Source organism: Hyperolius riggenbachi, chromosome 5 (assembly GCF_040937935.1).
Source record: "Hyperolius riggenbachi isolate aHypRig1 chromosome 5, aHypRig1.pri, whole genome shotgun sequence".
Taxonomy (NCBI): domain Eukaryota; kingdom Metazoa; phylum Chordata; class Amphibia; order Anura; family Hyperoliidae; genus Hyperolius; species Hyperolius riggenbachi.
In genome coordinates this window covers 81,441,547-81,455,131 of record NC_090650.1, presented here as the reverse complement: position 1 = coordinate 81,455,131, position 13,585 = coordinate 81,441,547, and the positions used below count along the sequence as shown (strand labels likewise).

At 42.9% G+C, this 13,585-nt stretch overlaps 1 protein-coding gene across 2 annotated transcripts in view; it reads right to left on the bottom strand.

The window, feature by feature from the left end:
* XYLB (xylulokinase) overlaps positions 1-13,585 on the bottom strand; it is a 351,409-nt gene that overhangs the window by 138,091 nt on the left and 199,733 nt on the right. For both annotated transcript variants that reach the window (XM_068235920.1, XM_068235921.1), the window contains 2 exons: positions 7,862-7,935; positions 1,830-1,926 (listed from right to left, as the gene is read on the bottom strand). In XM_068235920.1, coding sequence (XP_068092021.1) covers positions 1,830-1,926; positions 7,862-7,935 — 171 coding nt within the window. The remainder of the gene's footprint in view (positions 1-1,829; positions 1,927-7,861; positions 7,936-13,585) is intronic.

Here is a 13,585-nt window from a genome sequence, read left to right as displayed (position 1 = left end):
GTATCTAGCTGAAATTCTTGTGGAAACTGCAATTGAATAGATGGAGCTTCGTGGGAAAGATTAAGGAAAAAGTTGCAGCATACAATCAAGCTGTAATGGACAAGTCAATAAAAAGCTCTTGTAACCGGTTGTAAGAACAAAGGTGAAGCCGCGGCATAAGATTAAACACACCTTCCTATCAGTGAATGCAGCACGCATCCTGATAACATTAAACACCTTTTCCTTGTATGTGTCTCTATAGGATCCTTGGCAATGCAGACTTGTAAACAGTCCTTTATTCCCATACACAAGTTATAGGAAATCAATAAAGGAACAAGCTTAAAGTGGATCTTAAGTTTTCCAGCTAACTAGCACTGCAAATAGACGTCTCTCTATTTACTGGTAAAACATTGATGGAAGACTTTTACTCTCAGCAAAGGACGTTTCTGCAATGCAGCAACAGCAGAAGGTATCTGTGCAGAGATCAGAGCAGCCCAGGGGAAGGCATTACATGGCAGCCTTTAATACACATGAGTCTGAACAGGCGTACATTGGAAAGTGCCGCAAGCTAATTTGGACGTGGGCTTTACTGGAAAAAAATATTGTTATAAAGGGCACAGGAAAAGGCCAGTAGTAGAATATTGGTAATTTTACTGCTATCCTACCACTTGATTCATATAGTGAAATATTGTTAAATACCTAACTTCTCCCTACTCTGATACGGAACGCCCCTAGTGGTGCCTAATTTTAGCCCCTCCCTGTTCCCTAACATTAACCCCCGCCCCCTCCTTGGTGGTGCATAACCTTTAACCCCCCGCCCCCTCCTTGGTGGTGCATAACCTTAACCACCCCCGGAGGTGCCTAAGTTTATCCAACCCCCCTTCCCCAGTAGGCGCCTAACCTTAACCGCCCCCGGTGGAAAACCTACCTTAACCCTGTGGCCACAGAACCTTAACCTTTCTTCGTAGCCACATTTCGCATTGTGGGCAGCCCCAGTGCCCACTTTATATACTGAATGTCCATTTACAGCAGCACCTTTTGGATTTATTATACCTTTTATGGTACACATATTTAGTAACAGCTCCTCACAGTGTACTATGTAGTCAGTTTTTTTTGTCATTCTATGACAGTCCTACATCTCTGTGAACATACTTTGAAAATAAAATTTTTGTTAATCACTGTGTCCCTAAAAGCAGCAGGGACAACCATACTATCCCAGAAAAAAAAAACACATCTATAAGTAGATAAATACTTGTTCTACTTATATAACATATGTATTGCACTGTCCACGGTTTGATTTCAATTAACTTTAAATAGTGAATAAAGAGAAAACTGTTCCAGGCATTTTCCAATCCTTACTGCCTCTGACTGAAGCCAATCCTGATGTAATTCCTCCCTTACTCTTTTTTTCTCCTAGAAACTGCACTGTCATATCTAGCTTGATTTGTAAACACATGTGAGCACGACATAGATCATATTTCAGAAGCTTCTGCAGAGGGGAGAGATGTACAGTATTTCCCTTCTCAGCCTTACCCTGTCACACTGAACTGCCCTCAGCCAATCAGTGAGGGCCAGGTGTGTGGTAGGGGATATAACAAGCTTTCCTCTCCATGTCAATGTACCAGAAAGGAGCAAGGTTGACTTAGATAAGATTCATTACATCAGAAACATTTATAATTATATTGGAATTCTTGTAATGCAGGGTCGGGATGTAGGCTACATAATAAAAACAGAGCAGTGGGTAAATGGAATTTGATTTTGTGGCTTGTTACAATCCCACTTTAAAGGATTAGTGTAATCCCCACATTGGCTGCTTCCACTGTGGCTACTAAGCAGTTATTTTGACTTACTTATTTTGTACCCAAGTCGTTCAGCATAAATCCTCTTTGCCATGAACTGACCCTCGATAAGAGCACGGATTTCCACGTCCTTTTCAAACTCTGACACCTGAAGACAAAAAACGGTTTCAGTTCCCCGATCATTTTATATTTAACAGTCCCTCCCAAATGTTCTTGCCTGTAAAATCCGTTTTTACAGAAGACTGGCCTATTCTAAGAATCTCATTGGTCTTCCCCTCCTATATATGAAAATGGGTTGTCCAATTAGCAAAACAGTTTAACTACTTAAAGACCGCCTCAGGCCAACGGGAGTGAACGCGGCGGCAGCCCCAGGACCGCATAACGCCAATTGGCGTCAAGTCCTGGGGCTGCAGTTTCCCAGGGAACAGCTGCGTGCATGCGCAGTCGTTCCCTGCCGCTTCACAGAACGGAGTTCCGTGAATAGCCTGCTAGCCGCCGATCGCGGCTAGCAGGCTGCTTGTAAACGTAAGGGGAAAGAAATCCCCTTTGTTTCCAAGCGTACAGCGCTGCCGGGGGCCGCAGCGCTGTATGAGATCGGCAATCCTCTCATAGGCTGATGCCTATGAGAGGCGGAACAGGACTGATCGCCGTCCTGTTCCAAATCTGTTCACGGAGGGGAGGAGGGAAGGCGAGGGAGGAGGGAGGGAGAGAGAGAAAAAAAACAAACAATCGGACCCCTCTAGCAGCATGTCCCCTTAGGGACAAAAAAAAGAGGTGAGTCCGATCGCTGGGCTCCCAAGCTGGGCTGTGCAGGAGGCTGAAATGCCTGCACAGCCCAGTACTTCACATAATGGCCTGGTCTTTGGGGGGGGGGGGGGGGGGTAGCACTGTGGGCGGCAAGTGGTTAAAGCAAATGTGGGGCGGTACTTAACCACTTCACAACTGAGGCGTTTTACTCCTTCAGCATCCGAGCAATTTTCACCTTTCAGCTCTCCTTACATTCATTCGCCTACAACTTTATCATTACTTATCACAATGAAATGAACTATATCATGTTTTTTTCTTTAGGTGGGATATTATGCCAACAATTAGTTTATTCTAAATGTGTTTTAATGGGAAAATAGGACAAAATTTGGAAAAAAAAAAATCATAATTTTTCAGTTTTCGGCCATTATAGTTTTTAAATAATGCATGCTACCATAATTGAAATCCATGCCATCCATATTTGCCCATTTGTCCTTTTAAATTATGTCCCTATCACGATGTTTGGCGCCAATATTTTATTTGGAAACAAAGGTGCATTTCTTCAGTTTTGCGTCCATCCCTAATTACAGGCCCATAATTTATAAAGTAACAGTGCTATACCCTTTTGACATAAATATTTATAGTTCAGTCCCTCCCTAAAGTAACTATTTATGTTTTATTTTTATTGTATTTTTTTTTTTTTTTTTACAAAAAAATAAAATTGGAAACAATTGGGGAGTGTGGGAGGTAATGAGTTAATTTAAATGTAAAAATATATGTATTTGTATTTTAAAAAAATTTGACTGTAGTTTTACTATTTGACCACAAGATGGCCACAGTAATTTTTTGTGAATGGCCCTGTAAGCGTAGTCAGTACGCTTACAGGAAGTGTAGTGTGGATGGGAAACTTTTTTTATTACACAATGATCTTGCAGCTACTCCTGGAAGCAGCCGATCATTGCTGCGGGGACTTAGAACAAGAATAGGAACTGTGTTCCCATTCACTGATCTCCTGGTGAAGGGACGGCGGCGTGCACGAGCTCGCGCACGTGCGGAAGTGCGGACAGCAGCGGTAGCGGCGGGGATGCATACTGTATATCTAGACCCCGGGCGGGGAAATGAAGTTAAAAGGGGCGTAGATATACTGTACACAGGCAGCGAAGTGGTTAAATATGGAAAGTGGTAATGAAGCTACATTTTAGGCTGCCTTACCACACTGTTAGGACAGCCTAGTAACAAAAACACGGCTGCATTGCCTGTGAAAACTGCTTCAATGCAGGCAAGTCCAGTCACATCGCGCATGAGTAAGGGCCCGTTTCCACTAGAGCAAATCTGCATGCGTTTCCTGCATTCAGATTCACATAGACAATACAAGTGGATGGGCCTGTTTCCACTTGTCAGGATTTCTGAGCGTTTTTCTGTGCATAAAAAATCTGCATGGTAGACCCCGCAAAATTTGCATACCGATATGCGATTCGCATACGATGTATTTAATAGGAAATTCGCATGTGTTTTTGTATGCAAATTGTACTGCGAATTCGCGGGTGTTTTTGCATAAAATCAAACAGGCACTGACATGGTTAAATTCACATACTTACTAACATATGCAAAAAGGCCCACGAATTCAATTCGCATATGCGTGCAAATTCGTTTTGCGTTTTCCACGACTAATTCGCACCGCACAAAGAAATGTGATATAACACATTGTTGTAGCAAGGAAGCCATAGAAACCTAACATAATGCAGGAGTAAGCCAGGGCAAAATAGTAGAATCTCGTTATAGTAAACTCTGATATAGTAAACCTCTGGATATAGTAAACTCAATCCTCAGGTCCCAGCAAATACTGTATGTCTGTATAACTAATGTATGAAAAATTCTAATAATGTAAACTTCTGATATAGTAAACTTCTGATATAGTAAACTACTTTTCCTGGTCCCTTCCCTTGGAGTTTACTACAAAGAGATTCTACTGTATAATCCAAGATGTGTTTAGTGAAAAAAAAATCCTAGATCTATACCCAGCATAATCCTATACAAATTTCTACTGCGTTAGAAATATCCAGAGGAAGTTACCCAATGGCAAGAGGAAATCCTTCCCCTCTGACCTTTTTATGTTTCCCTAAGTAGAAAATTCTATATTTTTCAAGAACTGCTCTCTGCAGTTTATGGTCGCACTTACGGTACTTCTAGTAATAGCTAGGACTACTGTGTTTAAAAAAAAAAAAAAAAAGTAATCTGGAAACTGCAGTATTATTACCTTGAGGCTCCCTGCACATTGCAAATCCGACTTGCGATTCCGATTATCCCTAGATCCTATCAAAAGAAAAACGCAGAAAAAACGCAGCATGCAGTGCCGATCAAAAATCGGAAATCAGAATCACATGTGAAAATCGATAAAAAACAAAATTAGAATTGCATGTAGTGTGCAAGAGGCCTAAAGGTGGCCATACACTTATAGATTTGCAGCAGATTCAACCATCAGATAGATTTCTGTCAGATTCCTGTCAAGTTTAATCTGACAGGAATCTATCTGATGTGTGCCACACACTAGGAACAGATTTCCAAAAGATTTTAGAATGAAATCTATTGGAAATCAATCTAAATGCATTATTGGACCATTAGATCCAATGCAACTCTATGGGCCATGATCTATCTGACTGGATAGAAAATCTAGGTCGATTTGCTGCTGGCAGGAGATCGACCTAGATTTTCCATCCAGTCAGATAGATCAAATCAATCGCAATCGGCCGCAAATCGATCGATCACCTGATTCGATAAAATCGATTTCTGATTGAACAATTCTATAGAATGACTGAAATCGATCAGTGTATGGGCCCCTTAAGCTTCTATTAATCCTTCTGGTGCACTGCCACCACATACAGAAGTGTCCATGGCGTGCATAAAAAAGGGGCGCAAGGAAATTTGGGTAGAATATCGGTAACATTTACTGATATTCTATTCTAATATTCTAAAGTGTAAATTATCATAGTACTATGTCAGAAAATAATAGCAATATTTTACTGCAACTTAACTTTACACTGAATCCTCCCTTACAGATGCCTAACCTTAAGCACCCCCACACAGACACACACCATTTAAAAACAACCACCTCACATAACCTTTACTACCACCCCTCACCTAACCTTAAAGGGATACTGTAGGGGGTCGGGGGAAAATGAGCTGAACTTACCCAGGGCTTCTAATGGTCCCCCGCAGACATCCTGTGTTGGCGCAGCCACTCCCCAATGCTCCGGCCCCGCCTCCGGTTCACTTCTGGAATTTCTGACTTTAAAGTCAGAAAACCACTGCGCCTGCGTTGCCGTGTCCTCGCTCCCGCTGATGTCACCAGGAGTGTACTGCGCAGACACAGACCATACTGGGCCTGCGCTGTGCGCTCTTGATGACATCAGCGGGATCGAGGACACGGCAACGCAGGCGCAGTGGTTTTCAGACTTAAAAGTCGGAAATTCCAGAAGTGAACCGGAGGCGGGGCCGGAGCATCGGTGAGCGGCTGCGCCAACACAGGATATCTGCGGGGACCATTAGAAGCCCCGGGTAAGTTCCGCTCATTTTCCCCCGACCCCCCTACAGTATCCCTTTAAAGAGACACTGAAGCGCAAAAATAAATTATGATATAATGATTTGTATGTGTAGTAGAGCTAAGAAATAAAACATTAAAGAGACTCTGTAACAACAAAAACCTCCCCTGGGGGGTACTCACCTCGGGTGGGGGAAGCCTCTGGATCCTAATGAGGCTTCCCACGCCGTCCTCTGTCCTACGGGGGTCTCGCTGCAGCCCTCCGAACAGCCGGCGACAGAGCCGACTGTAGCTTCAATATTTACCTTTGCTGGCTCCAGCGGGGGCGCTGTGGCGGCTTTCGGCACGGAAATAGACGGAAATACCCGATCTCGGTCGGGTCCGCTCTACTGCGCAGGCGCCGGAAACTTGCGCCTGCGCAGTAGAGCAGACCCGACGGCGATCGGGTATTTCCGCCTACTTCGGAGCCGACAGCCGTCAGAGCCCCTGCGCAGGAGCCAGAAAGGTAAATATTACGTCACTGCTGCACGGAGGGCTGCAGCGAGACCCCTGACGGATGGAGGACGGCGTGGGAAGCCTCATTAGGATCCGGAGGCTTCCCCCACCCGAGGTGAGTACCCCCCAGGGGACGTTTTGTCGTTACAGTTCCTCTTTAAGAGCAGAGACATGAGTCTAATATTGTTTCCAGTACAGGAAGAGTTAAGAAACTCCAGTTGTCTATGCAGAAAGAGCCATTGAGCTCCACGGCTTTCAAAGTCGCAGAGAGCTGTGTCTTCTGAAGCTTGTTATCTCAACTGTTAGTCACTGTATTTTATTTTTCTCTCCAGAGGACAGTTCAAAAGTTCACTAGCCTGCTCTGTAAAATCATTTAGAATGCTGAATAGTGTGTAAACTGCAAATATTAGAGAATGATGCAATGTTATAAAAAAAAACAAAAAAAAACACTATACTGTATAACTGAAAATACAAATATGAGAATATTTTCTTTGCTACTTATGTTCTAGTAATTACCCCTACTACACTAACAATTCATTATATCATAAGTTTTTATTTGCTTCAGTGTCTCTTTAACCTCCCACATCCCCAAACCTAACCCTTAAAGAGAAACTCTGACCAACAATTGAACTTTATCCCAATCAGTAGCTTATACCCCCTTTTACATGAGAAATCTATTCCTTTTCACAAACAGACCATCAGGGGGCGCTGTATGGCTGATATTGTGGTGAAACCCCTCCCATAAAGAAATTCTGAGTACGTACTCTTGGCAGTTTCCTGTCTGTGAACCCTGTTGCATTGTGGGAAATAGCTGTTTACAGCTGTTTCCAACTGCCAAAACAGCAAGCAGCAGCTACATTACCTGCCAAAAGTAAAAATTTCACCATGTAATAAATGTCAGAATATAAATTAGGGATTTAAAAGATTTTACAATGGGCAAACACTGTTTATACATAATTATTGTAAAAAGTGAAGCACTTTTTTTTATTACATTATTTTCACTGGAGTTCCTCTTTAAAAACACCCTCCTCTCCACCTAACCTTAACTGTCTTCCCCCCCCACACCTAACCTTTTACCGACCCCTGCCACCAACCCGCCATTATTACAGTAATGTTGGGGGGTAGCCATATACAGCATTATAAATAGCGGCTGTAGCGTAAAATTTGATATCAGTTTGATATACAAGTTTCTTATGTTAGCGGGTGCCCAAATTTCCAGCCTTGGTGGCCATGAGTCTTTAGCGGTTCCCATTTGACTGCAGTCTGGCTCTCCTGACGCATGTGACAAACCTCCGCAATAACTTACCTTCTGGTTTTCAGCGTTGAATCTGTAAACGCCGGCTGCTTGGGGAGTTATTTCCATGACTTCAAAATAAAAACCTGAGAAATAAGCAAAAATATTTTAAATGCACACATCAGTCATTAAATGGATTTGCATATTTAGTCCCTCTATATATCATTTACATAATCATGAAAAATGGCATCCCTAGTTTCTTTTTTCTTTTTTGACACAAGAAGCACAGTTGAGCATATCGGCCTCCTCCAGGTCTGTGTTATGCCCACAGAGGCATCACAGTTTGTTTATTTTATGTTTAAACCAGTAGAAAACTCATACAAAATGGATGCTAACTATCAAAGGACTGGACCCGATTTATGTGTAAACCCAGTCTAAAGGTGACCACACACAGTACAGTAAAATTACCCAAACAATCGATTATATGAAAAATTGAAAAAAATGTTTTAATTTGTTGGAGAAATCTGATCATATTTTCCATTGTTTTTTTTTCGATAAAAGTAAATCAGGATTGGTGGAATTTTTTGATCAATTTTTATAGATATTGGATGGTTTAGGATAGATTGACACTTTCTTGACTGTATAGGCCCAAGCAATTGTCTTAAAATTTTAAATCCTTTTTTTTCATAATGTGAGAAAAATTGAGCATGTGTGCGTGATACATTAGTCAGATTTTTCAAATGTTACAATCAATCAAAAAAATTAAATGCACTTCATGAATTGAAAAGAAATATAAAAATGGTATGGTGTGTGGCCGCCTTAACAAGGAATTGGGCTGACATGTAAACTACTCAGCACACTAGTGACACACGTGCACCGTGTATGACCTGGAGCACGCATGGCTGGAAGCTAGAGATGTACCAGCATCTCTCCAGCAGAAAGGAAACATAGGACAACCATGTTCTTTCATTGATCTTTTCCTGTTTGAGCTACATAAGAAAATATTTTTTTATCTGCTGCTACTGCAATTTTCACTATACTTGCTATAAACTTTACATTCTCTGTTACCTGGTAAAGAAAATGTTTTCATCAAACATTTAACAAGATACGGTTGTCCTGCATTTTTTTCGAATTAAAATTTACCAACCGAGGTGACATGTGACATGATGAGATAGACATGTGTCTGTACAGTGCCAAGCACACAAATAACTGTGCTGTGTTCCTTTTTTTCTTTCTCTGCCTGAAAAAAGTTAAACATCAGGTATGTAAGTGACAGTTTCTATCCGAGTGGGGACCAGGTCGGACTGGATCAAACTATAGCATAACCCTCACTGATAAGTAATTAAAGCCATAAAACACTTTCCTGTCATTAAATGGTGTAACGCTTGGTGGTGTATTCTCCACAGTCAGCATGCAACGCATGAGCTGGCGTGGAGGAGGTACACACACTAGCACAAGGAAACAGGCTATCCCTAGTATAGTGGAGGGGAGGACTGACTCCAATAGGAGATTGTGGCGCACAGAGCCGGTGCAGATCTGACAGCCACAAACAATGCTTTCGTTATAACGTCTCAGCGCAAAGTAGCGCTGAGCGCACAAACCAGAACTGAGGAGATCAGGACAGGTAGACAGAATGAACGCTTGCTAGCTAGCGGCTACTTAGCGACAGCAAGCGTCCAAAACCAGACAGACTGGAATGAGGCAGCCAATGCGCTGCGGCGATGGCGTGCCTCACAAAGACAGGACAGGACAGTCAGGAAACAGCAGGATTAAGATAGATGAACGTAACACAGATAAATATACAATAAGTATGTTTTCCTAGCGTATTACAATTACAGCTATCAATGAAACTATTTGTAACGTCTGACTAACATATGTATATATCGGCAATGAACCGATATATGACATAAGCAGGAACGCTGACTAGGAATGGAGTAATACAGGGAAAAGGACTCAGAAGGATTCGCTATCTCTTCGCAGAGATGAACGCAATCCACAAACGGTAACAGAACAGGATTCAGAAGGATTCGTTATCTCTTCGCAGAGATGAACGCAATCCACAAACAGTAACAGAACAGGATTCAGAAGGATTCGTTATCTCTTCGCAGAGATGAACGCAATCCACAAACAGAACCAGGAGCAGGGTAACTACCTCAGCACGGGTGGTCACGGTACGCGCAACCTACCAAAACGTGCTGGAAAGCTGACTAACTGCACACAGGATATAAACAGTTCGTGTACGTATACATCAGCGACACTGATGTATCAACGTAACACAAATACAAGGAAAATAATAAACGTGCTGGTATGCATATATATTGGCAATGAACCAATATATGATGCAAAGACCAGCAAAGTATCTTTATAACAAGAAACACGATCAGGGGCTAAAGCGACAGCAAGACTGGCTTACACTGAAGCTATGAAAACCCCAGGAAACCCTGCAGGAAGCAGATCTTTATACTGAGGTCATCCAATGGGAGCAGACATGCAGATTCCCACACAGGTGAATGATAATCAGTCACAAGCTGACAGCAGGAAAAGGCAGACAAAGCTATGCAGCTTGCATGGAAATAGATCAGAACTGCCTGAGCTGCAGCACTACTGCTTCCAGCAATACCTGCTGCAGCAGCGATCATTACAGTACCCCCGCCCTTAAAAGCGGATTCCAGACGCTTTTCAAAACTGAAATTCCCAACAAAACAGTCTGACTGATAATTCATGATGACCGGGACAGCCCGGCAAGACCGAATTCCAGAATCAGTCCCCACAAGACTGGACCCATCAGAACCAGAACCTACAGAACCATGCCCATCAGTACTACAAGCCCCAATGTGACACCCATCAGAACCATGATTTCCAGAAGAAAGCCCTCCGAAATTCCCTGAGTGATACCCACCGCCTTCCAGGAACCGTTCAGAAACGCCAAAGCCTTTGCAATGCCCACCGGTACTGTCTTTACCAACACAAAACCCACTGTTGAACCAGTCCAAGGCACCAGGACAAGTTTTTTAGAGACCTCCCAGAACACCTTGAAGCTCCAAAGAGATCCCCATAGGTCAGAATGCCCCTTAGGCTCACATGGAGAACTATCAAGAACCCCTATGGAACCTAGGGCAATTCCCGAGTCAGGGCCACAAGGACAAACATCAATATCAGGGCTTTCAGGGACCAGAACCATCTCTGGGCATGCAGGCAGACTGGCAACATCAGAACGTGTTCCCACTAAGGAAGCATCAGAGCACGCTAACACCTTAGACACACTTGGGCATTCTGGCACACAAAGAACATCTGGGCACACCGGCACAAGAGAAACCTCTGGGCATGTAAAGGAACTGTGAGCCTCAGGGTCAGCCAAGACAGGACCAAAACCAGGACTGGCCAAAAAAAAATCATCATGACTAAACTTCGCAACTACTGGACTTTTACACGAGAATGCTGGATCAGACTTAGATGTCGCTGATTCCAGCAAAGTCAGTAACAAATCAGATTCAGGGGCACTAACAAGACAGGACAAATCTTCTGATGTATGCACTGAACCAGATAGGGACTCCACAACTACCTCTGGACTGGACAGAGACTCATTTAATACACTGGATTGGAGCTCATGAGGCGCTGCAGAACAAGTCAGTATTGCAGCAGCCCCCACTGGACTAGGCAAAACTGAGGAATTCCCTGGACAGGAAGGGGACTCTGGAACCTCTGCCACAGCGGCCAGAGAACCAGAATCTTTCAGGATACAGGGCTGGGTTTCAGGAACACTCATCAGACCGGACTGAAATTCTGAGATTTCTATTATTTTGACCAGAGAATCAGAATTATCCATGTTACAGGGCAAGACTTCTGAAACATTTAGAGGACAGGGCTGGAGTTCCTCGGCTGTTACAACACTGGAGAGGGACTCAACATTGGTTAAATCAGACTGTGTACAGGGCAAGGTATCTAACACAATTGCTGACGAGGACAATATTTCAATGGCTTCTGCTTTGCTGGGCAGAAATTCACCAAGTTTTATTAGAGCAGACTGTAATTCCAAAACAGCTGCTAGACAAGTGAATATTACTGCAACACCAACTGAGGTAAGCAGTGCCTCAGACCCTTCTGCTAGAGGGTTTGAAATATCCAAAGTACTGGGTGAAGCATAAGACTCTGCGACCACAGCTTCACTGGACAGGATCACTGAACAGTCCATATTGCAGGGCAAAACCATGGAAGCACCTGCTGGGCAGCATAATGATTCTGTGACCTGAGTTTCATTGGAGAGATCTACTGCACAATTCATGGTACAGGGCAAATTTATTGGAACATTTTCTGAACAAGGTAATAATTCTGCGATTTCAGGTTCACATAGCAGATGCTCTGAGCTATTCACGAAACTAGAGCGAGGTGTAGAAACAGGAAGATCAAGACACAATGTTTGCGCATCTGAATCACCATTCATTTGTAAAATTGGAAAATTGAGATGCTGGGGTTCTGAGGTTACTAGACAGGATTGCTGGGACTCGGAAACTGATGTAGTGCATCTATTGGCATCTGCTGGATCAGACAGGAGTTGAACTTTATTAACACAGGTAATTTCTGCAGAAGTGTTTGCAGAGACAGGCAAGATTTTTCTGGTGTCTGTTTCACTGAACAAAGAGTCATGAGTACTGGCTAGGCTGGACTCGGAAGTCAGCAGGACCTCTGGATTCTCTGCTGAGAAATTTGCGCAGGGCAAGGTTAAGAATGTATCAGTGGCTTCTGTTTTACTGGGAAGTAACACTGAGTTATCCATGGTACAGGGTGGAATTGCAGGAACTTCAATTTCACACAAAAAGAGCTCCGAATCACCTGCTGAATCAGCCATAGGTGCTGAAGCAGGCGGGTCAGAACGCCAAATTTGCGAATTCGGAGTCACATAAAAATCATCCAAAATCAGTTCCCACACATCAATCAAAGGAGCCACACAGTCATACCTACACACACCAGCCTCTATTAGGTTATAGGCTGACTTAATGCATGCGTTCAATACCATTTCACTTTTTGCACTGTAAAATTGACAAAATGAACTTGAATCATTCTTCCATTCACAGACCAGGGCTTCCATCTCTCCCCTCTCGAATGGAGGATCCCATGCATACTTAACAGCGAAACATTTAGGCTGATCACAGTCTGCAGATATGATTGTGGCAGGCACATGTATAGGGTTAATTAGCAGGTGATTGGCAGATTCCTTATTCTTAAGAATCTCCAATACCTGTAGCAAGTGTTGAACTGTAGTGTATGCAAACTTCCCTTGGTTCACAAATAAGTTGATTTGTTCAATACTCTGTAATATCTCATCATAATCATACTCAGATAATTCTTTTAAACAAAAATCTTTATTTTCCCTAGCCAGGGAGGAAAGTTCATTAGTAGTTTCATAAGTCCATTTAACTCCCCTGAAAGACAATTGCATTTCATTATCTGTTAATGGCAGAATCTCATTATAGGTCTCAGTCGCTAAGGATAACGATTCTGCAGATTGGACACGTTTCTTAGAACGTTTGCGTTTTGCCTTTGACCTTGCTGTTTTTGGTGATTTATTCAAAGCTGCAGGAAAATTATCAGTAACACTTTCTGCTTGCTGCTCATTCTTGCAAGCAATTGAAGGAACAGCTGATTGGCCTGCTGCCAGGAGTTCATTAAGAGGAAAAGGCAATGGATCTATGCGCAACCAGTTATGGATCACAAACGCTAGAAATTCCAGCGGTCTCTCTTTCAAATCGGAATGATTGAGAACATCAAATGCCCACTGGAATAATTCCCCTTTAAACA